The sequence below is a fragment of the Stereum hirsutum genome (genome assembly GCF_000264905.1).
Source record: "Stereum hirsutum FP-91666 SS1 unplaced genomic scaffold STEHIscaffold_18, whole genome shotgun sequence".
Classification (NCBI taxonomy): domain Eukaryota; kingdom Fungi; phylum Basidiomycota; class Agaricomycetes; order Russulales; family Stereaceae; genus Stereum; species Stereum hirsutum.
The window spans coordinates 1,242,356-1,269,614 of NW_006763148.1; the positions used below are offsets into that span (position 1 = coordinate 1,242,356).

The 27,259-nt window shown below is 51.8% G+C and overlaps 9 protein-coding genes across 9 annotated transcripts; 6 read left to right on the forward strand and 3 right to left on the reverse strand.

Annotated features, from left to right (window-relative positions):
• Window positions 1-138: 138 nt before the first annotated feature.
• Window positions 139-4,771, reverse strand: STEHIDRAFT_86633 (uncharacterized protein). The gene is made up of 13 exons (XM_007309872.1): window positions 4,465-4,771; window positions 4,012-4,403; window positions 3,672-3,959; window positions 3,437-3,615; window positions 3,020-3,381; window positions 2,545-2,957; window positions 2,245-2,486; window positions 1,979-2,191; window positions 1,637-1,805; window positions 1,463-1,582; window positions 1,205-1,411; window positions 1,021-1,146; window positions 139-959 (listed from the first exon to the last, which is right to left on the reverse strand). The coding sequence occupies exons 1-13, from the start codon at window positions 4,688-4,690 to the stop codon at window positions 255-257; spliced, it is 3,642 nt and encodes a 1,213-aa protein (XP_007309934.1). The 5' UTR covers window positions 4,691-4,771; the 3' UTR covers window positions 139-254.
• Window positions 4,772-4,967: 196 nt separating this feature from the next.
• Window positions 4,968-7,967, reverse strand: STEHIDRAFT_150258 (IMS-domain-containing protein; the record flags this gene model as incomplete). Its single annotated transcript, XM_007309873.1, has 12 exons — window positions 4,968-5,789; window positions 5,853-6,025; window positions 6,086-6,225; window positions 6,277-6,428; window positions 6,501-6,635; window positions 6,698-6,712; window positions 6,856-6,976; window positions 7,039-7,256; window positions 7,333-7,436; window positions 7,591-7,678; window positions 7,758-7,827; window positions 7,891-7,967. The coding sequence occupies 12 exons, from the start codon at window positions 7,965-7,967 to the stop codon at window positions 4,968-4,970; spliced, it is 2,115 nt and encodes a 704-aa protein (XP_007309935.1).
• A 579-nt stretch (window positions 7,968-8,546) lies between these two features.
• STEHIDRAFT_172262 (uncharacterized protein) lies at window positions 8,547-10,023 on the forward strand (the record flags this gene model as incomplete). Its single annotated transcript, XM_007309874.1, has 7 exons — window positions 8,547-8,680; window positions 8,743-8,843; window positions 8,914-8,955; window positions 9,029-9,118; window positions 9,178-9,246; window positions 9,306-9,383; window positions 9,446-10,023. 7 exons carry the CDS (start codon window positions 8,547-8,549, stop codon window positions 10,021-10,023), a joined length of 1,092 nt encoding a protein of 363 aa, XP_007309936.1.
• A 653-nt stretch (window positions 10,024-10,676) lies between these two features.
• On the forward strand, window positions 10,677-12,217 carry STEHIDRAFT_150259 (glutathione S-transferase-like protein). Its single transcript, XM_007309875.1, has 8 exons — window positions 10,677-11,027; window positions 11,097-11,141; window positions 11,226-11,418; window positions 11,479-11,509; window positions 11,578-11,628; window positions 11,697-11,817; window positions 11,885-11,942; window positions 12,025-12,217. Exons 1-8 carry the CDS (start codon window positions 10,915-10,917, stop codon window positions 12,097-12,099), a joined length of 687 nt encoding a protein of 228 aa, XP_007309937.1. The 5' UTR covers window positions 10,677-10,914; the 3' UTR covers window positions 12,100-12,217.
• A 430-nt stretch (window positions 12,218-12,647) lies between these two features.
• Window positions 12,648-13,296, forward strand: STEHIDRAFT_67210 (UPF0041-domain-containing protein; the record flags this gene model as incomplete). The annotated part of the gene is made up of 4 exons (XM_007309547.1): window positions 12,648-12,711; window positions 12,865-12,975; window positions 13,090-13,163; window positions 13,240-13,296. 4 exons carry the CDS (start codon window positions 12,648-12,650, stop codon window positions 13,294-13,296), a joined length of 306 nt encoding a protein of 101 aa, XP_007309609.1.
• A 285-nt stretch (window positions 13,297-13,581) lies between these two features.
• Window positions 13,582-14,388, reverse strand: STEHIDRAFT_134902 (uncharacterized protein; the record flags this gene model as incomplete). The annotated part of the gene is made up of 1 exon (XM_007309876.1): window positions 13,582-14,388. The coding sequence occupies one exon, from the start codon at window positions 14,386-14,388 to the stop codon at window positions 13,582-13,584; it is 807 nt and encodes a 268-aa protein (XP_007309938.1).
• Window positions 14,389-14,906: 518 nt separating this feature from the next.
• STEHIDRAFT_115404 (uncharacterized protein) lies at window positions 14,907-15,623 on the forward strand (the record flags this gene model as incomplete). Its single annotated transcript, XM_007309877.1, has 4 exons — window positions 14,907-14,957; window positions 15,014-15,170; window positions 15,225-15,399; window positions 15,503-15,623. The coding sequence occupies 4 exons, from the start codon at window positions 14,907-14,909 to the stop codon at window positions 15,621-15,623; spliced, it is 504 nt and encodes a 167-aa protein (XP_007309939.1).
• Window positions 15,624-21,262: 5,639 nt separating this feature from the next.
• STEHIDRAFT_66782 (uncharacterized protein) lies at window positions 21,263-23,784 on the forward strand (the record flags this gene model as incomplete). The annotated part of the gene is made up of 11 exons (XM_007309508.1): window positions 21,263-21,637; window positions 21,705-21,740; window positions 21,792-21,913; window positions 21,971-22,343; window positions 22,416-22,468; window positions 22,522-22,619; window positions 22,690-22,835; window positions 22,883-23,112; window positions 23,160-23,333; window positions 23,399-23,556; window positions 23,618-23,784. The coding sequence occupies 11 exons, from the start codon at window positions 21,263-21,265 to the stop codon at window positions 23,782-23,784; spliced, it is 1,932 nt and encodes a 643-aa protein (XP_007309570.1).
• A 384-nt stretch (window positions 23,785-24,168) lies between these two features.
• Window positions 24,169-26,962, forward strand: STEHIDRAFT_172267 (uncharacterized protein). Its single transcript, XM_007309878.1, has 5 exons — window positions 24,169-24,683; window positions 24,764-24,902; window positions 24,961-26,077; window positions 26,151-26,684; window positions 26,761-26,962. The coding sequence occupies exons 1-5, from the start codon at window positions 24,239-24,241 to the stop codon at window positions 26,914-26,916; spliced, it is 2,391 nt and encodes a 796-aa protein (XP_007309940.1). The 5' UTR covers window positions 24,169-24,238; the 3' UTR covers window positions 26,917-26,962.
• Window positions 26,963-27,259: the final 297 nt, after the last annotated feature.

A 27,259-nucleotide genomic window follows, 5' to 3' on the forward strand; every position in this document is an offset into this window, starting at 1 on the left:
TTGAGGATGTGTGAACTCGTACACCCTCTCCTCTCACTGTCTCGACCCTTGGTGTGGCCCAATAATACTCACGCTTGTGCCACAGTGGCACTTTGGTGGCCCCATTCAGCCCACCATGTAAACCACGTTCGGCGTAAACGCGTTGATACAGGATGATCAATTCAAGCAAAGCATATACTACACACTAAGAACAGCACGCAAGGAATGACCGTCCAAGAATACGCAACAATCCCTCGGAGTTGTGCCCATCTGCCTCAGAACCCGCTAGCGGTGACCCGCAACTGATCAAGCTTCTTCAACACCTCGCTCACCGTCCTATCCAACTCTCCCGCGATCATACTCTGCTTCGCTGCCGGCAACCTCGCAAACGTCTCACACAAGTCACCATCCACAACAGCCTTCACAGGCACGTAGTAACCTCTCCAAGCCAGATGATCCCTGCCTACCAGACTAGTCTGTTCCGTGCGTATGTGCTGTTCGAGCGTGGATATGAAGTCGACGTCTTCCTTCGAGACGAGTGGCACGAGCATTCCAATCGTACCGTGAAGACCCGTATACAGCAAGACTTCTCTCCCACCAGCGACGAGCGAAACCTTGTGGATCGATGTGACCAAGTCGCCGACGTGGAAGTGGGCCAACATCGCAGTCTTGTGAGGGGCTCCCATGAGTATGCCCTTTTCGTGCAGGATGCCCGCTCCCGTAGGGTCGTCATCGACTTGGTCAGACACTTTGCTGTCCAGACGGTTGATGAAGATATTGCCGAATCGATCTCCTGCGGCGACGGTAGTGTAGTCAACCATGGTGGAGCATGTGACCCAGCGCGCTTGTGTGTCGTCAGCGAAGACAAGGAGCTTGTTTTCTGGTGCTTTGTAGACGGCGTATGCGATAGATTCTTGCATGTCGCCAACTATGATACGCGAACCCTGAGTGTTCAGGCTGATGATAGCGGAGGCGAAGGTCTGTGAAGTGGAAAGAAGTGAGCACCGAAGCACGAGTCTGGTGCGAAAGAGGAAGACTTGCCTTGCTCTCAGCTTTTCGCAGAAGTTTCTTCTTACCGATATCATAGATCCTTAGCGCCTTTCCAATACCAGCAACAAGTCTCCCTTGGAATGCAAGCAGTGACATCGGGATATCATCGGTTTCGGTCTGTGAAAGCACAGACCAATCAGCATCGCCCATGCTAAGCCCGAGGAAAACTATTCACCTTATGCAAGAGCTCGAGTCCTGCTCCATCATCCACGAACTTATATGTCCGTAGGAACCCACTAGTACATGACCGAGGAGCTAAGAACGTATCTTGCGCAGTACCGACCACTAAATGGTACTCGTTATTCCTCACGGAGAAAGGCACTATCGCTAGTGAGAATGCGGCCTCGTTGTTGTCAATCGGAATCTCAGCCACGGATTTTCCCTAGTGAATGTCAGTCAAATGATAATACCTCAATTTGGAGGAAGAAGTTACCTCAGCAGGGTCGACGATGCGGATACACGATGCCCATGTACCCGCCGGAGCTTTCGAACGTCCGAAAACTTCAGCCGGCAGCTCGAGCATTTCATCGTCTACCATTTTGCCTTGAGAACGCTGCGTTCTGACGTTAGTGCGCTTGAAGACCCCGAAGTGTAATTGGGCACGAACCAGCTCTGCCACTTTCTTAGCTGTTGCATCAGGGCCCGTGACTCTGTGGTCGGCCTCTATGATATAGAAATAGCTGTTCGACGGATGTGAGGCGAACTTGCGCGGCGTGTAGCTCAAGGGAATTGAGTCCTGCTTGAGTTTCGTCCCAAGCTTGGGCATTTGAAAGATCCTAGAGAGTTCCACGTCAGAATTATGCTTTACTCGTGCAAACATAGAGAAGAGAAGGGAGAGCTCAGTAGGAACAATTGGTATGTATAAAGAGTTTCGGCATCGGTTCATTGAATCCGTCCGATCCCTTGGAATCATCATAAAACGCACTGCAAGGAGAGCTGCAATACTCACCTCAACACGCTCCCAGTGATCCCAATCAGACCTTCCGGACAGAGCTCGGCAGAGAAACTCCAAGCAAAGTCGAGGTTATCAAAAATGAGCGGCGTGAAGTGCATCAGGTTCTGATGCGTGTAGTTGAGCCATGTTCGTGACGAGAGTGCGAGGATGGCGGGTTGATGTTGGATCTGTACTCGGATCAGGCGAACAGGCCGTGTACCAAGGAACCTAAGGATAACGATAAATATGTGAGAGGGGATGTTGAGGAGATGAGTGCTTACCTTGTTCGAGTGTCCGTTAGTTGGCCATTCACTGGGTCCAGCACCGTACGCAGCAGCACACCATTCTGAAGGCCAATATTCACGAACATCGTGGGTTGGCTCTTGTTTATCCCTGCGTCCAGCATATCCGCGATACAGAGGGCTGAAGGGGGCGCCGTAAGCGCTTGTAGACTGATAGTCTCGAGCGTGCTCTCCGGATCGAGGGAGATGATACGAACAGTCTGATCCTCACAACCTACGGCCTGGACATACAGGACAATGCATCAGCTAGGTCGCTTAGGTCGAAACGAATAAACAAACCAGATATGGCGTCCTCTGCCTTCCTTCCGGAACTTCACCGATGCTCAGGGCAAGCACGGTACTGCCCATGGCCTTCCGATCCTGATACTCATTAAGTTGTCCATCCAAATCGAGCTCGAAGTAGACTAGCTCCGCAGAGCTCAACGCAACGACAACCTGACGTTTGTTCGTTGTCGCCGAGACGATAGTCTTACCCTGAGGAACTCGCCATTCGTTGACTCGTCGATCAGCAAGAACATGGCGGATACCATGTGGATGAACTTGCAACAGTGCATCCGCGCCGATTTGCTGAACCGCGAGAGTAGGTGCAGAGGACAAGAAACCGGTATCTTGAACTTCCTCGATGGTCTCGCCGATTGAGAGCACGAGTGTACCGTTGACGAAAGAGAGAATGATGTATGAGTCATAGGGAGCTATGCATCGATGATCATGGTAAGCGGGAAGCGAAGGAGTGCCAGAACGGAGAACAACTTACCATCCTCTCTTGTTTTTGTTGTCCACACAGCGTTTGGAATACCGGGCAGATCCGAACTGACCGTCTCCTCGACCTCCAAACCGTGACGTAGCGTACGGAACGTACTACGAGCGCCTCGTCCACAAGCAGTGAAAATTTGGGGAGTATCAGAGTTTGGCAGTAGATTCATGACCTTGGAGTCGATCACCGGCGCCAGAGACTCAAGCTCGTCAGCGAGTGCGAGATTATCCAGGGGGTGTGGGCGGAAGTGCGCTCGAGGTAGTGCTGCTGATGGATCGGCCATTCCGAACGAAGGATAATCGGTTGAGCTGAACTCTGGCTCGTTGTCATCGTCGCCGAGCTTTTGGAACTGGTATAGTTGACTAGCAAATTGATGTCAGCTACGGGCAACGCTCAAGATAAGATAACTATGCTTACTGGTTTCCGAACTCCGACGCTACAAAGAGGAAACCAGATTTTAGAATACACAAGCTGGAGGCGACAGGCACAGTATCAAAGTACTTGATCTTCACCGCCTTGACCTCCTCCTCTTGGTGCTCAATCGTAACCTTGTACAAGTCACCCTCCTCGCTCTGCAATAAGAAGAAGAAGGCTCCCTACAATAACAAAGGTGAGAGAAAGGTCGCCTTTGGAATGCACTCTGATGACGGACCTTCATTTTGTGCATGACGGCAGAAGTGATGATGAGCCCACGGTCGGGATCCTCGAGAGGGTGTCGTCTTCGAGGGATAGGAACGCGGTGTTGTGGGACGTCAGTATGTCGGTATATGATGTGGTCTTCGCAGCACACCAATACACCGGAGGGGCCATCATAACGATCCGATGATGCGAGCTGACCACCAGGAACTTGTACGAGCAGGTTTGCTCGTGGGTCGGTTGGTTCGCTCCATTTACGGACGACGTGATTAAGTCCGAGATCGAGCTCGTAATATGTTAAAACCTACCGAAAAAGTTAATTTGACCCAAGAGGTAGACAGTTGGGAGGCGCGCACCTTGTCAGCGTTGTTGAACGCCTCTCCCGTAGGATCCTGGTCCGACTCTGTATAGTCCACCTCCAGAGCAGCGAACATCGGGTTCTCGAAGCCTACGTCAAGACCAACAATGTGATGGATGATGGCCGCATTTTTATGAGCTTCCAACGGCGAAGAGATGGTCAAGTTGGCGGCCGCGTCTCGATTGAGGATGTAAACGAGCTTGGCCTTCTCCACAGCAGCGACCATAACGCTACGTCCCTTGGGGTCGGTCGCAAGATATTGGCCAGGTACGATCCTCCTTGCACCCGACTTCCCGTATGTCTCCTGGTGCACCTTGACGAAGCTACTAGTCTTGGGGTCATACTCAAGGATGACGATACGACCTGAATCCGAGCCTACTATGGCGTAGTCTGAGAAAACCGAGTATGTGAACAACGAAAATGAGAACACTTGATACGTACAGAGGCTCACCCTTAGTGCCGCCTGTCAACCGAAAAGCAGCGAGCGAGCGTATTGAGCCAAAAACGTCGCTGGCGACGACGGGGACAAGTTTTCCGGTCTGTACATCTGGTCGAAGTAGCTCGAGACGTGTCCCATGGGAAATGATGATTTCTTGTGCTCTGACTCCAGAAAAGTTACCGACGATGGCTTGGGTAGCTGCCGAGGGTGGCTGGAGAGTCAAATTATACAAATGCATAACCGCAACGAGCTAACGAAAGCCTTGCTGACTGGCAATAGGCAAGCTGAGGCTTGCGTTGACCGAGAAGTTGAGGACGACGTGGGATGGGGGTGGTTTGAAAGACGCGTAAACCTGAAGTGGAACGTCTCTTCAGTCAGACGCGCTCTGGCGTCCCCCGGACACCGCCGAAACACGCCACAAAAAGGTCTATTCGAAAGGGTTACAACTATAACTACAAACTATCATAAATACAGGCACTTGGCTAGATGATACAACAAGTGGGGGAAATTTTCCGCTATCCTTTCGCCTTCCCAGGTTTTCCTTTGGCTTTTGAAGTCTTCACAGTCTTCGCTACACCCACCTTCCACCACTCCTTCTGTTCTGATTCCACCCCGCTCATCCGACTGGCATCTGGTTTTCCTTTCTTTCCCGTAGTCCTTGCATTGGTGCTTGCCATCGCCTTCCTGTCTGTTTCATTATCTTCATCTTCATCTCTCACATTCCCTGCTCTCGCTTCACCCTGCGCAGCCCGGATCGCCCCTCTACTCAAACACCAGTCAACGTGAGCATTCAAGGCCATATTATCCGCAAACTTCTCATCACCACAGATCGGACAGATCATGTCAGCACTGTCAGACTGTTCGGTGAGATGCGTCGTGTGAGCACCTGTGGACGAGGATGCGGTGGTAAGATCGTTCTGCCAGTCCGCCACACTAACTCTCGTGCGTCCAGGAACATCCGAGCGAGGGTTCGACGATGTTATTGTGCTGTGCGGCTTCGCTGAACGAGAGGCGCTGACGTCCAGAGGTTGTGAGGAGGGTCCAGGAGCCGAATTCGGTGGTCGTGGTCTGGTACGCGGTGCCGTAGAATCAGGCTTCGTAAAGTTAGATGTGTCCTGTACGTGTGGCTGCATATCCCATCCTTCCAGCTCGAGTTCTTGTTCCTCTTCATGATATCCAGGCATAGAGTCTTCATCCACCGGATGTTCATCACCATCTACTGCAGAGTATTGAGCGATAGGTAGCTCGTCGTTTTCCGGTCCCTCCATCTGATGGTGAATGGTTCTCTGTCTCTTCGCGGATGAGGATGGACCACTGGTGCCGGCAGACTCAAAGAACTGGGAACAACGCATCAAGAAACGTCGAGAGACTATCAACTGGGCCAAATAAAAATAGCTTACACGCTTGATCCCCGTCGCCGGTTCTTTCTTCTTCAAGTCTTTCAACTTGGTGACTCGGAGTCCGATAAGCCTGAGCTTGAGAGGCAGTTCTGGAAGCAAAAGATCTCTGCCTGTCGCGAAGAGATCGTCCTTCTTCGTGATCCATCGGTTGAACGACTTTGCACGAGTAAAGACTGATGATACACCCATGGTATTCAGTCGTGACTACAAGAAGTGCAGGGGGAAGACTGTACCTTGATACGTGTCAAGTTTATATTTCAAGGTGACCGTCCGTCCAGTCCAACCACCTCTCTCCATATCCTCCTCTAGCTCTGTCGCAACCTCATCCAGCTTCTGCAGAATCTTGTCTTTGTCACCAAGAGTGTTGAAGGTCCTATCGGAGGGTAAGCATTACCTAGAGGATGACACCCTGTAGGAGAATTACCGTTCGGAACCTATGCTCTTCCTTTCTTCCCTCTCCCAAGGTTGAACCACGTTCGACGCAATCCCCAAGTGTGTTCGCAACATGAACACGAGGCCGAAGTGTTTGTCCATCAAAGACAGTACGGCGCGGTGAGTGTAGATATCCCCACAAGTCTGTATAGATATTATCAGGTTGAAACTACGAGGGGACTAGACTAGACACGACTAGACAAAGACTGCACGAACCTTGATACCGATGGACTCTAGCAGCCGTTCATTGACTCGACCGACGCCAGGAATCTTTCGTATGGACAAATCGCGCATGAATTCGATTATAGCCTGCGGCTCGTGAGGCAAACGGAATTGCCCATTGGGTTTGTTCTGTCGGCAAAGCGGTGAGTATAAGAGCGGTACTGGTCATGAGCTCAGTCAAACAGGCGGACCTTGTCGGAGCATATCTGTCAATGCACCGCATCATCAATACGAGCCTGGTCAGTCATGATCCATTGAGGGCAACGCAAATGCGACGCGGAGCCTCACTTTGGCTAACATCTGAGTCAATGTATCAGCCCTAGAACCATATTATATGCGGGGAGATGACCACCTTATTTGCTGCAATACCTGCACTGACAGTCAAAGTAGTCTCGTCAACCACCTGCTGTCGCATCTGGCGCACACACTCCTCAGGGTCAATCCCATGGTCTCTGCAATATTCTGTGATACTGTTAGATTAATATTGCATGAGCATAGCCTGACCAACGACACCTTGGTTAAAGACACGTACTTGAGATATCCCTCGTCGACACTTGCGGCCAACATATTCGGGTCATATTGCCTAAATATGCTCATCACTCTCTTCGACATCTCACTATACCGTGCCATGTTTATAGGCACGAAAACCATCTCCGGACACAATTTCTGTGCGATGAATCCCGGCATACCAGAACGCACGCCAAACTTGCGAGCCTCGTAAGATGCCGTGGTTAACATGCCCTTTCCGACCTGGGAGGTAAAGGGCGTCAGGTTATGTGAATAGTCTGGCACGATCAAGAGCCCCAAAAACAGATCAATGTCGTACCCCGAATGGCTTTCCAGCGAGCTCCGGGTTGTGCAGCAGCTCGACGTTAGCGTAGAAAGCGTCCATGTCGACGTGAACGATGTATTGGGAGAGGTCTCGCTGAGCTTCGATCTCAGCAAGCTATGACAAAAGGTTCAGTAAAACAATGCGAGATCTGGGCCAAGAAATAGACACACCAGATTGTTGACCTTCTGTTCAATCTTCTCTACCCAAATATGTCGGTATTGTTCAGCATATGTGGTAAAGCGGGAGACTGACGAAGATCCACCCCTCGAAGGGCCTCATCTCTTTCCTTCAGTATCCGCTCTATTCTCTCTGTCAAATCCTTATCCTTCCGCTTCTCATTCTGCAGTTCAGATGACCGCCACGCCAGGACGACGCATTAGTATGACACAGAATATTGATGAGGGCAGCATCGAACGAGCCTCATAGAACGCAGAGCCTTTAGATGCCTCAGCAATGATTCGATTAATGTCCGTTTGATCCTTAGCAAGTCTGTTGAAGAAGTAGCTTGAGGTAAACCACAGCTCGAGCAGAAGTCATATCGTTCAGGCGTACCCAGCTTTGGTGGTGGATGGACCAGCAAGTCGCTTGACAAGGCTAGCGGTATCTTGAGAAGGCTCTGGCGCCGCCATGCTGTTTTCACAACAAACTAGGATTGAAAGGATCCAAAGCAGAGCAACGGATTCGATACGAGCCAGATACTTATGTGCTTGTCCAAATGAGAGCCTATAATTGGGCGGCGGAAACTCATGAACGCGTCGGGCGCGTCGCTGAGTCATTCCCAAGTCACACTCACGTGGCTGCGTCGCGTCGCGTCGTCGATTCACCCTGACACGGTGGCTCACGGGTCTTCCATGAAAGGGGGTTTTTTTTGACAGAGAAAAAAAGGAGTTTTTTGGTCAAAATTTTGGAGGCACCAGCTAACATACTCAGCTGCTGATGTTAGTATTCGCACTAGTACTACTGTAGTTTGACATGAGCAAACGGCTGGTGTCAGTGTGGCGTGGGGCCACAGTGATAGCCCATTGCCCGTGAGCGCGGACGCAAGACGAGCTGAAACGATATGAGAGTAGGTGTACTAGTTAACACGTTATGCACATACTTTCGAAGTGCAGGAAAGTGCAGGAGGCAAAGATATCGAATATTGTGGACCTACAAGCATACACAAGCATACACACGGGCGGACCGAATTCAAGGCCCGCCCCCGGCCAATGAGAAGCCGAGACCTCCACCACCTCCTTCTTCAATCTATCCAGCACCATCGCCTGCATCGCACACCACCACAAGCCGCCCGTACTTGCCACAACATCCTTTCCATTCGCCTCAATCGACTTCCAAGCGAAATGTGAGTCGCGCCTCGTCCCTCTACCCACCTTCTCTTCGTTGACCATTCCATCGAACTCACAGTCATACACCTCATCACCTGCCTGTATCTGCCTTCTCACCTCCCACTTCTTCCTCAAAAACCATGGACAACCAACCCCCCGCCCCGCATTCAAATCAGCTAGGTGAAGTGACACTTCATCAATTCCATACTCTTCTCTGGCTGATAGTCCTTCACTTCCGAATACGCCAAAGGCATCCCTCCAAAACACTGCCGCAAGTTCGGCAAGCAGCACGGTAAGTCGAAATCCACAAGGGTCGTGACTGGGCGAGGACTTTAGGTTGAAGCTGATGATACCGATGACTGCAGCCAACGCGCGTGAAGAGGCGGTCAGGATACCATCGTCAGCAGAGGCGCTGGCATACCTGTTCAACCTACAACAGAGAGGCGACCAACTCGGTGAGGCCCTTCAACATTCTTGGACATCCTCAGAAACTGATGCATAGGATACACTGTAGTCGCAGACGGATGGCATGACGCCGCGCCAAAAATGCGAAGGAAGGTAGAGCAAATCCAGAAATCTCTTGGTAAGCTATTCGTCTTCAGCCATCTATAACGATCAACGATTAATATGGAAGGTCCGTAGGTCCTTTAGGACGACTGAGCATGAAAGACTGCGCCGGGGGAGGCATTGCGGTTGGACGAGCTGACGCTGGGGCTAGGGGTGAGTATCACGATATGCCGTGTTGGACCCAACGTCGCTCACAGTCTTTCCTCCACCCCAAGGAACGAAGAGAAAAAGAGCTCCGGCGGGGCCTCCCACTCGTACGTCGGACAGGATCAAAGAAAAAGCTATGAAGAAGGCCGCCGTTTCACTGGCCAACGACGGCACCTCTGGGACCCCTGTTCCTCCGCCGAACACAGTGGCCAATGTCGCCGGAGACTCTGGTGCTCTCAAAGCGACCATGCAAACTTCTGCAAGCGGTGGGGAGCCGCAGACTAACAGCTCTGATGCGTCTCGTGCGGTGACAAGGCAGATGAGAGACTCGACGGGCACCGGGCAGATTTCAAAGCCACAACCGGCAGAAGAGGAATTTACGGTCTCCAAGGAGAACCTGCCAGCATCAGGACCAGCCACCTCGACGGGAATAGCTCAGAATCTGTCTCCTGGTCGAAGAGTTACGAGTGGCCACAGGCCTGCCAACCCACTGAATCCGACCCAGGAGAACTCCACGGCCGAGGCTTCTCGCCCTCCTCAAGGAGTAGACGAGACCAAGGAGCCGTCCCTTAAGAAGAAGCTTAAAGTTTTTCTAGCCGTATACTCCGAAGATGGTCGCCGGGTTTTGGTGGACGTCTCCAAGTAAGGACGCCGTGACCCGGAGCAAAGCCAGTGGTCAGCCCATGGATGAAGACTTCGAGATCAAGGATTGTACTATACCGCGCAGAGGATACGGAGGAGTGTACTAATAACATATCATAGCTGTGTTGCGCAGGAGCCTTCAGCGTCTTCAATGTTGTACTGTGGACCAAGACGACCGTGGTTCGAATGTACTTGATTGTAGATTGTGATTTGCAGGGTGGCAGGTTGTCGTGCGCGGACGAAGCTCCAGAGAATTATATTTATTTAATATCGACGTCTGTAGTCGAGCAAAAGCAGCATTGAGGCAGGAAACTCGGTCAAGACGCTGAACTTGGAACTGTCTTTCGCTTCTCCCGCATCCTCGGGGCCACTCGGCACCTCCTGGCAGCCAATAAAATCATCTAAATTGTCTCTCTCAGCCGTGACACTGCCACGCGATGATCTTTGATGCTGCCACATTTTGTTCGATTCTTGTTCGATTGACCCCACGAGCACAATCAAATGTGGGCAACCTAGTTTGTCACTGAAGGTTCGCAGCATCACCTCCGTTATCACTCTCGATCATTGTATGGAGTCGTACGTTGTCCTTAATGCCACCACTCCATCGAAAGCAACACGACTCAGCACACCCAGAAGTATCGCAACAAGCACACGAAACGCACGTCTTCCTGTTCCCAGCATGATGACATGGCTAGTCAACTAGTCACGCCCCCAGTAGCTGATTCAGCCCGAGAGAAGAATGCGAAATTCCAAACATAGATCATTCAGCTTTCCCTGTCCAGATTATCTCACATATAAAGTGCGTGTCCTGCGCTCTGTGGGATAACATATCATCTCTCCACTTTCGCACTTTCTTGACGCCCACATACTTCGAGAATCTCAAGTTCTTCGAATCATGTCTACCACCGAGAAACCTTTGATGCTTTACACGGGGAAGACCCCTAATGGGTTCAAGGTCACTGTGTTCCTTGAAGAGTTGAAGGCGGCGTATGGTGGCCCGGATTACGAGTGCGCTCCCTTATGCATCCCTATCATGCATGCTGAGGATTGACTGACATGTTTCATCGTCGCAATCAGCTGGATGGGCATCGACATTTGGACGAACGTTCAGAAGGAACCATGGTTCGTACTTTATGCCCTCTCCACTGTCTTGTCCCAATATACTCAGAATGACCTCCCGCCATCCGACCAACCTTTGTACCTCAGGTTCATCAAGCTCAACCCCAACGGCCGTATTCCCACCCTGACCGACCGCTCTCGGGGAAACTTCAACGTCTTCGAGACCGCAGCGATCCTGCTTTACCTCGCGCAGCACTATGACAAGGAGGGCAAGTTCTGGTTCGATATCGCGAAGGAGGCGGACGATTATAGTGAGATGTTGCAGTGGATCTTCTTTGCTGTGAGTTCTCATGACTGGGTGACGGAACGATCTGATACGAATGTTGATGTTTTGATTTAGCACGGTGGTGTGGGTCCTATGCAAGGCCAAGGTACGCAGGCCGTAGCGTAATATGCTCAGGCTCACGACACTGTACTCACTGGTGTTGCCCCTATCTAGCCAACTTCTTCACGCACTACGCCAAGGAAGATCTTCCTTACGCAAAAGAGCGTTCGTGCAACTTCCATCCTTCTCTGACGTTCGAGTCAGCCATTTACTCATCGGTCGTTGGCAATCAGGCTACCGGAACGAGACCAAGAGGCTGTATGGTGTGTTGGAGATCCGTCTCAAGGACAGGGATTGGCTCGCTGGACCCGGCCGCGGAAAGTATAGCATTGCGGACATCAATGTTTGGCCCTGGTACGTCTACGCAATTTCCTGCTCCAAGCTGCCGACAAGTATGGCTGACAGACTCGGTGGTTGGTAGGGTAAGAATCCATGCATACTCCGTCGTCGACACTTTGGATGAGTGGCCTAACCTCAAGGTCAGTACAATGTTTACTCAATATGCTTTTGATAATGTATACTCAACGAAATTTGCGCTATGTTGTGGGTGATGATATGTAGGCATGGAAGGAGAGAATCGCGGCTCGTCCTGCGGCTCAAGCTGGTATCGATGTTCCTCCTGCCGAGAAGAAGTAAAGCTTTGCGTTCACAGAATGCAGCGCAGGTCTAACAAGGTTGTACGGATAGAAGCAGACTCTAGGTAGTCGTGATGAAGCAATGTCAATGTCATAATTCTTGTGTTTGAACGATAGGACATCAGAACAGGCTGGCCACACCGGTCTCGTTGCCTCCAGAGATCCGGTACCGTAAATACCGTGGAAGAGCTTCTCCTACTCTTCTCCCGACCCTGCGCAAATAAGATCTGTAAAAGGTGTTGGGCCACCGCCCTTGAATCCTGCCCTCAGAAGTATCGCCCACATCCAGTACTCTTCTACTTGCGATGGGTAGGGTGCCACAGCGGAAATGTAAGGGACGCCACCTCATCGCTGGCCAATGAGCGCTCGCGGCACGGCGCCGACATCAGTCAGTCAAGTCGACCAATCCAGTGCCGCATTGGAGACCCACAAACTCACCGCCGCAAAGCACTCTGTCATCTCATCAGCACCTCGTCCTTTCACTCTTTACTCTTCGCCGGTTGTGCAACCCTCTCAATCAACCCCCACTCAAAGAATAATTCGTGAAATATGTCGGGAGCAGCGTCGGCCGCTGGAGCGTCCAGATTCCAGGCATTCATGAATCACCCTGCAGGTGCGTGATGTCTGCTATCGTATTGTGCCAAATACCTAGGTACTAACCTCATGCCTTCTCTTGTGTCTATCTTCATCTCGTGCCTGGAAAATGCTGCGAATTGAACTCGTCGCGGGCTGGGGTCACAACTGGGATGACGGTTGGGATGAACAGGGCCGAAAACGGTGTTCTTCTGGGGACCAATGATGAAGTGGTGCTTGGTTATCGCGGGTGTGAAGGATCTTGGGAGGCCCGCTGAGAAATTGAGTGTGTCGCAGAACGTTGGTGCGTGCGCTTTCTTTTCTTCGTCTCTTGCCTGTTCGCTCGCGGACGAGGGTCTTGCGAGTGCAGAACGCTGAGACTTCGCATTCGTCAATGGGCGTCGTGAACCGTGTTTAGCGCTGGCTGCTACGGGCTTTATTTGGGTACGATACTCGATGGTCATCACGCCTGTGAACTACTCTCTCGCTGCAGTGAGTCCTCTTATCTCACTGGGATGCTTGTCTGGGTATCGGACGTAGTAATTGACTCTGTTGTGACTCTGTGAAGGTCAACTTCTTTGTCGGCTCGACAGGGTTGGCACAGCTGGCGCGCATTGCTCAGTAAGTCTCCACGTATATCTTGGTCTGCGGCCGTCTAACACCCGACTCTGCCTGTGGTGCAGGTACCGCTCGAGTCTGAAGGAGGAGAAGAAGATCGCTGCTTGATACTTCGACGTCTCCGTTCTACCACACTTATTCTATGCGATATTGTCTGTATTTGTGCAATAGACTTCCTCTGCATCCCCTCACGCCACCGCAAAAATTGCGTATAAAATACATGAGATCACGTACGACGACTTCGACCGGTACAAAAGCAACCAAGAAAGTCTAGCAATGTATCCGTGTATCATTACCTCGAGCCCGAACTGCCTTGAGCCTTCGACTTCGCCTTTCTTGAAGGCTGCTTCCTCGTCCCCGTCCTCGAACTTCCCTCGCTCTCTTCACGACCCATGTTATTCACGTATCCCTTCGCCATCTCCCACCAAGTCCCTGCACCTAGCGTCTCCGCAAAACCATCCACAGCCTTTCTCAGCTCTTCACTCACGTCCTTCTTGTCCTTCCCATCGGCTCCTTCTGAGTATTGCCAATCGCGATGACGATCAAAGGACTCCCAAGCTTTCGGACGAGTGCCACGTTGCTGTGTTCTTGAACGCGAGCGTGAGGACGTCGATCTCGAATTGCCAGCAGCGTTCTGGCCTTGTCCGTTCATCATGTCGAGTACGAAGCCCGTCATCATACCCAGTATGCCACCTCCGCCACCCGCGCCACCCCATCCTACGCCTTGCCCTCCCTCACCTTGCGTACCCATGAAATACCCCGCACCTGCTGCCAGAGCCCCAATTATCGTCCCCCACTTGACAAACCAGACCCCTGTCCTGATCATCCATGATGTTGTGCGGTAGAAGCTGAGGAGCGCGAGATAAGACGCAAGGACCATGATGAGTGGTGGCAGAACTGTTTCGGCATCCCATTCCCAAGGCCTGGCGCGCACGAGGTTGAGTATGAGAGAGATGAGGGCTGTACATAAGGCGAGGATATGGGAGAGTAGGAGGAACAGAAAGTCATAGAGCGGTGGTGGGAGGTGGTCGGCGAGGAAGTCGAGAACGGGGTCGAGGAAGGGGGGTAGTGTGAAATCGGAGGGGTTGAAGGCATCCATTCTGCTAGGATGCCCGAGTATTTTCGAGGCTTTTCTATCGATTTTTGCGGACGAGCCTGGGTATATGTCTGGTGCGTGCGACAGCCTTTCCGAATGACTGACGCTCACAAGCACAGGCGACCTCGTGGCGAATTGCTATGGATGGACCTCGGTTATTCCGGCCGGCGATTGTCAGGTAGCGGACCGATGCAGGAAGTACCTTTCTTTTCCCTGCGCCACCTGCCTTGTGCGGGGCGCCGCATTACCATTTGCAGGTTGATTCTAGGCATCAAACATTTCCGCGGCTCAGCGGCGTCCGCTCGGCGCGACCCGGGTGGCATTTTCGAGGGTCACCATCACGATATTCATACTCAGACGGCGTTGGCCGAGATGCCAGCAAGAACGTATAAATATTGGTCCCCCTGTTTTGCTTCCTCCTTCCCAACCAACCCCCATCATCCACTCACCAGACTTCCGTCAACCTATCCCCTTCATACCACCTGTACCCACCTCATACCTTCTTTGTCCATATATCTGCCATGGCTTTGAAGAGGAAACTCGACTCTCACTCCGGTGACAACGAGCGCAGTGTATGTTTTGGTATACTCCTTCTCTAAGACGCGCTTATACCTATCTATCTCCGCAGACAAAGCAGCTCAAGCTTGTCCCTTTCCCTACGTACGAGCCAGACAATGACGTCTGCATGTTTGACGCGTCTTCCGACCAAGACCTATTGACCGTCGACCCCCACCACGGTCGTTTCAACTCCACCTCCAGCGCTGTCTCGTCTGATGCCGAGTCCCGTATGTCTTACAGTCCCCTCCCCCGTGCTCTCACGTTTTGAAGCTTACTTCCAGCGGTATATCCTGCGTCGTTGTCAGCTCTCTACCCACCATTCACCGTCGCCCCCGGCCAATTCTTCGCCCCCAGCGGCCGTGTGAATACTGATTCTCACAATTTCTCGAGGTACTCTCCTCCTCCTCAGAGGCCTGTCGGTATCTTCGAGCCCAGGCGGTCGTTCTCTCACAACGGGTTAGTCTCCCTCAGACTTATGCAACCGGACGTTTGTCATTTTACAAAACATCTCTAACCATATTCCACCACCTGCATATATGCGCCCGATAACGCCATTCAGTTCCTGCACTCAAATTCCGAAGCTTCGCGTCGCCTGCTCTTCCGGTGTACAAGGCCAGAGGTCCATGTGGAGCCACTGCGAACAATGTGGCGCCATCGAAATGATCGACCCCGACTACTGATTCGACTTCGACATTTAACCAGTCGCCACTCGACAGCCCTCCCGACTAAACATGGCCGACTTCGCCTCCTGCTCGACCATTATTATGCGACTGTTTATTTCCTCTCTATTGCGTTTGCTGCTTCTTGTGTGTAACATCTCTCAGGCGACATTACCGACTCCATCATCCTACCATCACCTTCTTGCTCGACCACCCTTTCCCTCGCCTCCCCTCCTGTCTCATCATTCACTCTGTCGACATCTCCCATCCGGCCGACTCATCTACAAAACCGACTTCGACTTCGACAGCGCGCCACCGCCATCGCTATCACCGCCACCGCTATGACCGCCACCGTTTCTCTTGCTTTCCTCCCGTCCAATCCCCTACATCATTTTCCACTGCCTGTATCGTCTCGTCTCGTTTCATCCTTTGCCAAAAGCCCGAAAATGTCAACAATTGCCCGTTTGTCTGCCTGTCTGTTATCGTCTCGTTCCGCCCATGTCTCGCTTTCTTGGACTCTCATACTGCTACTACATCCGCCCACCATTCCATCCCCATTCCCAAGTTCTGTCTCACTCTATCTTATCCGCCGCTTCGTTCACGTTCCAGATTCTTTCGACATCCGCGATTACTGTACATAGATTGCTTTCCCCTGTAACTTTTCCCCCTCGGTTTTGCTCCGTGTTTGACAACTGTGATATATTTTGGGTCTTGCCCTCATGGATCTCACACTGTGTGAGCATGCTCGCAACGAAGCTGGTAAATGACTGCTCAACCTATGATATCTAAGTTATTCATGGGTAGTGAACATTGACACAGAAAGGCCAATTAAAATCGGTTTGCGGGTGCGCACGTTCCGAGTAGACAAGAGACAAGTCCCACGAAAGAGCATGAAACAATCATGAAGATAGTCACACAGCTGTCTGTCAGCTCGTTGCGTGTACTGCCTGCCATACTATCAATGGCCCTTCGTTCGGACAGTGTGAGAACACGCCCAATTCCACATCGTTTTCCCCATTCAAGCTTTCATAAAGCATGCTAAATCACACCTAGACCGTCTGCGAAGTCATTTGAGTACATTGAGTACAATAATGGCAGCGGGAGATCGAATGGGGAGGGGGGGTTTCGGGCACTTTGGCGGGCGCGGCTGTCCGAACGGCGGCGCCACTGCCCCTAGGACGACGGCCTTCCTCTTGAGCAGTCTACAACAAAACCGCGTAGGCATGTACTAAGACTTAGGTAGAGTAGGGGGCATCATGTGTGCCAAATCTTGTGGCAAGAGAACTCGTACTGCGTGAGCTAATTTTTTCGCAGTCCGGACTCATTGTCCGAACGAAGGGCCAGTGATGAGTAGTACGAATCTACGGTCGGAGGTTGGAGTTGGAGATGAAAGGCTCGTTGCCGCACCCATGGGAAAAGACTCGCCAGCATCGCGATACCGCCCCGCAGAGTTACAGGACTCGCACGCTCTCGCACACTACATATGTTTCAGTCGTGACGAGACATGCGTGAATGTGAGATTCATAGGAAGGAAGGGGCCGCGTTGCGAGGAACTGTCGGAGGGTGGGTGTAAATAAAACAGCATCGACCCCGACGTGTCCCCACGGTTCGAAGGACCGCCACCGCCACTATCTGTTCGTGTCAACTTCCAGACAAGAACTTGAAGAAGTGACGCTCGTACATAAGTACGACGGTCCGAAGCAGTGCAAAGACGATGATGCTGAGCTCGTTTGAAGCAAGAGGGCGGAACGAGATGCCGAGTAAGTATCATCGACTGCACTGATAGGCGGAGCCCCTGGGGATATCGACGTGCCTGTAACAGCGCTGAAAGAGATTTCAGTACGTTATTGTGCATATGTTCTGAGCTCTTCCAGAAGAAATTCCAGGCGAAACAATGTTTTATGAAAGAATGCGGTGAGATGCGGTGTCGGAGGACGTGTGGCGCAAGTACGTTGATTCACGAAGACTCGCGGGTGCACGTCTGTGTGGTCTAACAATAACCGGAGGGCGGCGATGCAACAGAGGTGCGGGTTTGCATACGTATCACTCATCGATGGCAAGAATGTTACAAATATGCCTGAACATTCAAGGCCCAGGGACAGTGAGGAATGCAGCTGGTCATGGGCCACACTGGCAGTGTCCTGCGATGACGCTGCAGTAAGCTCCGACTCGGAGTCAGTGCGACCACAGAAAACGAAAGGGGAGGGCATATTTGGAATATAATAGACGTGCTTGATCAGCACTGCTTGAGACCGTGATGTATTTCTCGCATGCATTGATGTGGCGAAAGCGGGTGGCGTGAGAGGATGCAGGGTGGGGCGAAAGCGGTGAAAATGCCAGACGATAGGTGTATAAGGAGCCAAAATCTGAGAGGCGTCGATCCCGCAGCAGAACACGGCATGGAGATTGTCGGTCGTCTCGTTAATCGGGAGGCTCACTTACCTGCTATAAGTATCACTACTGATAGTCCTTCGCTATTGGATAATGTATTGGCAGTACTAGTATTTGGTGGAGGCTAAGACAGCAGGCTGAGAAGAGGAGGTACTCTAAGGGTATGATGGTCAGCGGGCTTCAAAGAACAGGACGTTAGAGCGACAGGTGTAGGTTCTCGGTCACCTTGATAAAGTGCATCAAGGCAGCAGATGATGTGAGCACCGTGACCGGGCTTGACTTTATAGCAATCCATCAACCTATACTGACGTCTCCTCTGAATGACCGCCCTGTGCTGGCAAGTATAGCATGACTCCACGACAGAGTACCGAACGAGTGTTACCCATCATCTACCCTGAGTTGATTCAATGATGGAAGTGGGGCTTCGACTCCCAAGCGTAGGACAAGGAAGGAAGGGACTCACGACTCGGTATCTTATGCCTCAGTGCATACTAACTTGATCGCGTATGTGCCGATGTCGTTTTCGGACCACAGTTTCCCTGTCGGAGCGCTGTACGGGAGGCCACCGGTTCATTTCATACACTTGCCCTCCGGGCGCCACCTGGTCCCTCCTATGGGTCGATTAGCAACCACTGCCTTCAGCTGTCCATTATATTCAAGTTGTATCTTCTGGCCAATTTGGCTTCACGGAATGAAGACGGCGGGCCAGTCTCGCGCCAGGGCTTCGCCCAGCCTCTTTGTGGCCCGCCTCTACGCGCGGGGGCTCCGCCCCGCGCGATGGTCTGCGATCTTCTTTGAAGAGCGTGATAAAAATTACTAGCCGCTAGTACTAACGACCCACTCTTCGAACAAGTGGTGGATGCCACGACCATCTTTCAGTGTTGTTTCAGTGGTGAGCTTGCGCTCGGCTTGAACTTCAGTGCTAATGCACTTGAGTACTGTAACACTCCCTGAATCTCGCCACAGCTGCAGGCCGCGAGGTGAGAGCACAGTGCCCACTTTTTTGCGTCCTTTACATGAAAGAATCTCGACATCCAGAATACGGCGCAGGGAGGCACTGCTAGTGTAAGAGTCCTTCCCAATGGGGCAGGTCGACTGGAATCTCGTCGTTTGGGACATTCGATGCGTGGGAAGTAGGTCCTAATGGGGTAGGAGGGGGGTGTAGACGTCGTTAGGTCTTTCGCTCGCGTGGTGGTATGTCCCAATGGGGCAGGAGGGGGGTTTTGAGCTCGTCAGGTATCCCAGAGCGTGGGAGGAGTTGTCCTAATGTGGTTATTTAAATCATTGCAAGACCTGATCCCTGTAGGGACCAGGAATATTGCAGCCACTCTACCCCTCACACCTTACTCAAAGTATCACAGCGTCTCACTGCATAGAATCTTCCGCATACATTGCCTTTTACCATCTACTAAACTCTCAAGCACTGGGACGACCATCATTTGATGCTATTGAAGAGAAGGACGCAGAGACAGGAAGTGTCGTCGGGATGCTCATGGTCTCATGGTCTCATAGTGGTTCGAGTTTCTTCTATTAGCATATGCTTTATCCTCGCCCATCACACGTACCATATCACGCGTACGTATGGACAAGGCAGTCATTTGCGAAGCATATGCAGCAAGCAGCTTCGCTCGGTAAATTTTAGAAAACGAGAGGGTACACCGTGACCTTACGCTCATTATGATACCCTTGTTTAAACAAATGCTCTTTTATGTAAGCGCGATGACTAGACTCAAACAGGCTTAAATAGACCAGAGTTCATGAGTAGAAGTTGGACGGAGGGAGATGTGGAAAATTGACAACGCGGGGATTGCTTATCGTTCTTTAAGTACAAGACAAAGGATGAGACATACCGTAAGTATTTACCACGTTATCCCCTCTTGGCGAGCTTGTTTTCCAAGGGTTCCAAGAGCCAAGAGGGCGTGCGGGAGAACTCGGATGGTGTCACAGTAAATATTTGTCCGCCAGTTCGTTTGAGAAGTCCTCAGAGATTGGCTTGGAGATCGATGCGGCATTCGTTTGGCTGTGGTTGAGAAGCAGTCGCCAAAAAATGTGTAGTGGCGTAGCCCTTGAACCTAAAAACTTTCAGGAGATTCCTGAGGATATTGTGCACACTGATGAAGCTGATATAGTAGCCTACACCGCCCACCGGACCTGAGATCGGTTCGAGATCAGCCGAAATAAGGTCGTATTAAGATCAGCCCGCATATTGGGCGACTCTCATTCGAGACTGATAGTCGCCTGATGGTCGAAATGAGGTCGGATTGAGGTCGATTCAACCCTCAACCCGGATCAGGCCGCACATGTTTTTTCCTTCTCAGGTACGGTCGGCGGTGTACCAGGGCGTAAGATGAAGCAGACATTGGAAGCAGTGTTATGTCTACAGACAAAGAACGGTTCTTATAAAGCTTGGCCCATATGGTGGACGATTGCCCCAGTCGACGTCGTCGACGTTTTCTGGACTGTCTTGCATGAGGTCTACTTTGGAGGCTAACGTCAGAGCTTGTCCTCGACTTGTCGCCATGGACCTGTGAAAATTCCGAGATAAAATGACGAAGACCGTAACTCGGACTTCGTACCGCTCGATCAAATACGTCATCCCCCGCCGGCAAGCCCTTGTCAAAGCCAGTTGTTGTCTCAGCCAAGTTCCGAGGGAAGAAAAACATAGCAAACGGGCCCGATGTGACGACGAAAGCTCAGGCACGAACATTCGCCGCAAACGCTTACGATATAGCTCTGATCATGAGGTTTGGCGCCGAATCCCGATAGAACAAAAGCTTAGAATGTTGACGTCACACTCAAAGCATCTCCCACAGCATAGCCATGACGGCGAATAAGCGAGCGTATGTTAGGTGGAGTCACAGCGCGGGCGACCCAATGCACTCGGTTTCGAAAGGCGAATCCTCTTGAAGTAGGCACATCAAACAACACAGAAGTGGGTGAAGCCGCCCGTCCACACGGATTTGCAGAAGAACTTCCCCTGGGGAAAGCGAGCGGGGAAGGATGGGGAAAGGTGGAAATGCGGGAGACTGAATCGTTTAGCCGGCTAGAAGTGCGGGGCTCCAAGCGCAGCGAACAGTAAGACCACCCCAAAATACGTAACACGCTCCGGCTTTAAAATTCTTTCTATCATCGTCCCTTTCTGAGTCCGTAGGTAGCGCGTCTCCAGACACAAATATAAAAGCGAGCCTGGGAGATGGAACTCCACGACGCACTCGGCTCCTCCTTCTCCCCTTCTATTCCTCCTATTAATATTCTCCCCCTCTAACGAAATGTCGAAGACGACGGACACCGCCAACGGGTCCTTGTCCGAGAAGAAGAATCCCTCAGCAGTGGAGACTTCGTCCTTTGAGGAGAAGGGAACCACCCGACACATCGACAAAGTCGAGATCGACGTTCATGCCCTTAATGTCAAGCTCGCCAATCCTCTAGCGGGTATTCCTCATGACGAGCTCGTAGCCGATGCCGAACGGTTCGCCATCGAGCACAACATGGCCCACCTCGTTGATGAGTTCCGTAAGGGCGCTCTCGTCGCGCAAGATCCCACGGCTTTTGAGACTCTCGACCAACTCTCCGAGGAGGATAAGAACGTCTTCCGAAGGGAGCTTACTAACCGGTGGGACCAACCGAAGACGCTATACTACCTTGTGAGTTCCTCGATCTATTTTCAGGTGACTGACACGGAGCTCACCATTCTTCTTCGACTTTTGGCAGGTCGTTCTTTGCTCTGTCGCAGCTTGCGTGCAAGGAGTATGTATCTAACGCTCTTCTCGTCATCAACCCTTATAACAAATTTTCTAGATGGACGAAGCTGTTATCAACGGAGCAAACCTCTTCTTCGCTGATCAGTTCGGGATCGGGACCAACTCACCAGGAGATCCAGGGCGCAACCAGTGGTTACTGGGTCTCGTCAATTCAGCTCCGTACGTATCTCTCGCATCTCATCACCAATGCATATGTTGAATTTTTTCGCTATCCAGATATTTGTGTTGTGCCTTTGTCGGATGTTGGCTCACAGACCCATTGAACCGCTACTTCGGCCGTCGTGGAACCATTTTTATCACCGCAACCTTCTCCTTCCTCACCTGTATTTGGCAAGGTGTCACCAACTCATGGGAACATCTCTTCGTCGCACGGTTCTTCCTTGGACTCGGTATTGGTCCCAAGTCCGCTACTGTACCCGTTTACGCTGCCGAATGCGCTCCCCCGGCTATCCGTGGAGGTCTGGTCATGATGTGGCAGATGTGGACTGCGTTCGGAATCATGCTGGGATATGTTGCCGACCTGGCGTTCTTTAAGGTCCCCGACAAGCCCCATATTACCGGCTTGAACTGGAGATTGATGTTGGCCTCTGTGAGTTTCCCACGCCACAATCGTCTACTTGGAAAGAACGGGGAGATTCAAATGTTGACCATCATATGTTAGGCTGGCATCCCCGCATTGGTTCTTCTAGTCCAGGTCTTCTTCTGTCCTGAGAGGTATGCTATTCTACGTGCCTTCCTGCGAAGTGAGAAACTGACAACTATTCCAGTCCTCGATGGCTCATGCTCAAGGGTCGCTACAGCGAAGCCTTCGACTCCCTCGCTCGTCTTCGTCATCACAATATTCAGGCCGCTCGTGATTTGTACTGTGAGATCATTGCCCGATATAGTGTCGTCGCTCTTCACCGATCTGTCTCGCTGATCCCCGGTCGCGGCAGATATCCACGTTCAACTTGAGGCGGAGAAGGAGGCCGACCAAGGACGCAACCGTTTCCTCGAGCTGTTCACCATTCCTCGCAATCGTCGTGCTACCTTGGCGTCCTGCACCTTGATGTTTTTACAGCAGGCACGTATAGGATCCCTAGTTTCAGACTGAAATTACCCACTTCTGACCTTGCGCTTACATTTCAGTTTTGTGGCGTTAACGCCATTGCTTATTACTCCTCGAGTATATTCACTCAGTCTGGCTTCAACAACATCCAAGCCCTTCTTGCCTCCTGGGGCTTCGGAGCTCTCAACTTTGTCATGGCCTTCCCTGCAGTCTGGACAATCGATACCTTCGGTCGGAGGAACCTTTTACTTACGACATTCCCACTCATGGCTATCTTCCTCCTCCTTGCCGGATTTGCCTTGTATGTTCAGTTTATCTGGCTTACGCACGGATGATTACTGATGTTTGTCAATGCAGCTTCATTGAAGACCTTCATGCGCGCGTAGGTGTCGTTGCCCTTGGGATTTATCTCTTCACCTGCGCGTATAGTCCAGGCGAAGGACCGGTACCGTTCACTTACTCCGCAGAGGCGTACCCTCTGTATGTTCGTGATATTGGGATGTCACTCTCGACGGCGGTCCTATGGTTCTTGTACGTTGCCTTTGTCTCCATCTCATGTTTTAGGGCGCCAATTGACGGATATTTCACCGTTCCAGTAACTTCATCATCGCGATCACAACCCCTCGGCTTATCGGGGCCTTCAAACCACAAGGAGCCTTCGGTTGGTACGCGGGCTGGAATGTCGTTGGATTTTTTGCTATCCTTCTTGTCGTACCCGAGACAAAGGAGCTATCACTTGAAGAACTTGACCAAGGTGGGTCTCCCAAATCTGCCCTACCGGCTCCTTCATTCTCACCGCTTTTTTTCCTTTGTAGTCTTTGCCGTTCCCACACACATACACGCCGCTTATCAGGTCAAAGCTCTGCCACACAACATCAAGAAGCATATCTTCCGGATGAACGTCGAGCCTATGCCTCCGCTGTACGAGCATGAGGAGGGGATGCAGAAGACATATGCACCTGGAGGTGTCGGTGCTGCTTAGTCGACCTCATCAGTGTTGTTTTCTGAATTACTCTCACATTTTACTTCTTACTTGGTCTGCCTGTCATGAACCTGCTACGATTACGACGGGTTCGCCGCCTGCTCCGAGCCTCATCATTGTTATCAATGCTTTATCCTATGTATTTCTAGAGGACTCGGAGTCTGTCATGACTATATGATACATTCGACTTTCATCAATTATATACACTCGGTTTCAAGACTAGCAGCTACGAGCTCTGTGTTGTTCGAAATCTGGTAGCCAGCTAGTCAGTCCTGAGCCATGTCCTACGTGATTGAGATTCAGACTCGTCAAGTGTGGCGGTGGCAAGAAAGAGACCGAGCGGAACGCATTCCACGTGGAGCGGAACAAGTGCTTCACCTCCGTGTTCCTGCTCTCCCGAGTCTTCCGGTCATCCAGCTTCAATTTCAAGGTCAAGTGGCCTCAATCTCATCCGATGCACGCTTGCGTAGCTCGCACGCCGGCTCGTGCTCGTGCTGTTGCACGCACTATCACTGGGCCTCTGAGTCATAAAGCATATACATCGCCCACAGTCCTTGTGTTTTCCTCACGAACGTATGCGTCAACTGCGCCTGGTCTTCCTTCTACCTCTTCATCTATTCCACCGCCAATATTACTCAAGTCATCAGAAGCTCCACGTTCGAATTCGACCTCTGCTTCATCTTCCTTGACGCCGAAAGGTCTTCACAATACAGAGGCTTCGGGTTCGAGACTGCAACATGCACATCTTCTCACTGCGGTACACAATGCGCGGGAACTACTTCCACGTATTTTGGACCCCGAGTCGGAAGAACTAGAGTTCTGGAGCTTGGCGTTGAGGGTTACTGCTGACGAGCTTGCTGGTGTTGGCACAGGAAAGGAGAATCGGCTGAAAGTCGTTGGTGCGTTCTGCTGTTTCGCTTTGCGACATACATCAACCGAGCATGTTGTTACTAACTGGGGGTGGAATGGACATATATAGTGTATGGAGTTGATGAGCTTGCTGATGCTCAGGCTTTGGTGGGTGCGTTGCTGGAGGACCCGTTCGCCAGTGAGGCGGAGGTAGAAGCTGTTCGGCACCGATGGGAAGGAAGGCAGGAGGAGGGTCTGGTCGTGATCGAGTGCGTTGATTATTTCTCTATTTCCAGATGTTACTGAACGAGAATTATATATTTGAAGGCATGGGACTGGCTTTTCGGGAATCGGAAATCCATCGAAGGAGGCCAATCAAACCGAACCCGTTCACCTCTCCTCGTCTTTTCTGAACGCCTTTCCCGCTCCAATACAACTTACGGAACTCCAGACAGTGCCAAGGAACCAGCCTTCTTCCCAGGAGTTCTTGCGAAAGCTGTATACGGCCGATCTACCAATAATCGTGGTTAACCCTCTCAGCACGCCCCTGTCATCACTATACCCCTCTACGACTCACAGTTCCTCACCCTCGAGTACTACTATGTCTTCAGACACAACAACTCACTTCCCCTACCCTCTTCCTCCTCACTCACTCATTGTTCTCACTACCGCCCCTCCCATCTCAACCTCTGCTTCCCGACCCGTTACCCCCCAATCTCTCCCGCCCTCACTACAACAGACCCTCTCCTCTCTCCTGCCTCCGACGTCACATTCGCCGTTGCACAAGCCAGACAGTATCTCCACGACGCTAGGTTTGCGGATTCTGCTCATCGATTCACCGAGGGCACTTCATGCCCTGCGCGCGTTTAGGGCTGCGCCCTCGAGTCCCTATGCTGTCGATAGATACCAGGACGACACACTCGCTTCTGGTATCAGTGCACTCGGGAGGGCGATCAATATCCATCTACAACAATCAGGCTCACAAACTTCGTCTGGCTCGGACGTGTTGGATAGCGTTCAGGCGCTCAAGACGAGAGCGTTGTTGGTCTCTGCACTTTCGATGATGGAGCGGGAGTTGGGGAGCGCGAAGGACGAGTTGTATGTCGCTACGGACGTCGTGCGGACTTTGAGGGATGCTGTCGGGGAAGCTAGGCTCGAAGTTGAGATGGGGATCTTTGGTGGTGCTGCCTTCGAGCGTGAGGGGAGTTCTGGCGCTGGCGGCAGTCTCGGCGAATCCTCCGTTATTGTGAGGAATGAAGCGCACATGAAAGGGATGAAAGAGGGTGAGGATAAGATCGAGGCTGCGATGAAGAGGGCGGAGGCGGCTGTGAAGCCAGTTGTCGATGGATTGAGCTGGTGGAGGACGTTGTGGAGGGCGGATGAGGTGGGTTGGATGGTTAGAGGGGCGATCAGGGCTGCTTGGGCGTCGGAAGTCGAACGTTCCGTGAGTACAAAACATTGTCCATATCTCGCTTATGCATCGAGTTCTATGTTACTGACTCAGTAATACACTACAGGTCCTGCCATCACTGTCCACTCTTCCTTCTACACAGAAGACACTCACAACACTTACCCAAACACGACTCAACACCCTTTCCCATCCCAGCGCTCTACACTCCCCCATCCTGCACAACGCCCTCGCCCAACTCACTTCCTCACCCTCCTACCCCGTTCTCCCAACCTCCCTCCTCCAACCCCTCTCCGCCCGCCGCACCCAACTCGAATCGGGACCCACAGCCCGCCTCGAACGCGCCGCCCAAGCCCTCGTCCTCCGCACCGGTGCCTCCGCCCTCGCCTCAATCGGCGCCACACTAGGATGGTTCGGGTGGCACGCGGGCGGAGAATTTCTCACGGGGGGTTTGGCGTGGCATATGACTCAGTTGGAGTTGGCGTCGGTTATGGTGGGCGATGGGGCGGGTACGGCGGTTGGGATTGGAGGTGTGGTGGGGCTGGCGGGTGTTAGGTGGGCAGTGGGACAATGGGAGAAGGAAAGGAGAGGGTGGTGGAAGGATTGGAAGAGGGTGAGTGATGGGGCAGGAAGAGATATGAAGGTTCGTTGTAAATTGCGATTTATTCGCCTCCACATGAAGTATCTGACCAGCTGTGATTTTTTTTATTCCGACGCAGGTGGAGTTGGATAAGACGATGGAAAAGCAGGTGTTGATTGTGCCGGTTACAGCGTGTGAAGGCGTCGAGGCATTGGTAAAGCGGAGGAAAGTTGAGGTTGAGGCGCTTGAAGATGAGGTAGAGAAGCTAGAGGATGCATTGAAGGAGACTAAGTGAATTTGAACGAGCTTCAGTCGTTGCTTTTATCTACATATTGTTATTTGAGGTGGACTGTTGACAGTTTATTCTTTGAGTTGTAGAGGTGATTCATCCGAGCCACCACTCTAAATTATCATCGAGCGTAACGGTCCAAGAACTGAGTGTAGTTCGCCAGCATTGTCAATTGTGCTCATGGAGTATGTTTCTTTAGGTCGCGTCTCTGCAGGAGAATAGTCGAAGTGCGGTAGGTATTCTCATAAGTACACCGTGGTGTCTCACTCTCGCTATGTAGGATCGTAAGCTCCGGTGAATCCTGTATTTGGCATATATAGCCGCTTCTGGATGGGTTTGAATGGGTCTG

Bases quoted from the DNA above. Each gene is read 5' to 3' on its own strand.
- STEHIDRAFT_86633 (XM_007309872.1), bottom strand. From the start codon at position 4,690: ATGCATTTGTATAATTTGACTCTCCAGCCACCCTCGGCAGCTACCCAA. The intron at 3,960-4,011 runs GTGCGCGCCTCC...CTTTTTCGGTAG, and splicing joins CGTTCAACAACGCTGACAAG to GTTTTAACATATTACGAGCT. The intron at 1,147-1,204 runs GTGAATAGTTTT...GTGCTTTCACAG, and splicing joins GACTCGAGCTCTTGCATAAG to ACCGAAACCGATGATATCCC.
- STEHIDRAFT_150259 (XM_007309875.1), top strand. From the start codon at position 10,915: ATGTCTACCACCGAGAAACCTTTGATGCTTTACACGGGGAAGACCCCT. The intron at 11,818-11,884 runs GTACGTCTACGC...GGTGGTTGGTAG, and splicing joins GACATCAATGTTTGGCCCTG to GGTAAGAATCCATGCATACT. The intron at 11,943-12,024 runs GTCAGTACAATG...GATGATATGTAG, and splicing joins ATGAGTGGCCTAACCTCAAG to GCATGGAAGGAGAGAATCGC.
- STEHIDRAFT_172267 (XM_007309878.1), top strand. From the start codon at position 24,239: ATGCACGCTTGCGTAGCTCGCACGCCGGCTCGTGCTCGTGCTGTTGCA. The intron at 24,903-24,960 runs GTGCGTTGATTA...ATATATTTGAAG, and splicing joins GAGGGTCTGGTCGTGATCGA to GCATGGGACTGGCTTTTCGG. The intron at 26,078-26,150 runs GTGAGTACAAAA...AATACACTACAG, and splicing joins CGTCGGAAGTCGAACGTTCC to GTCCTGCCATCACTGTCCAC.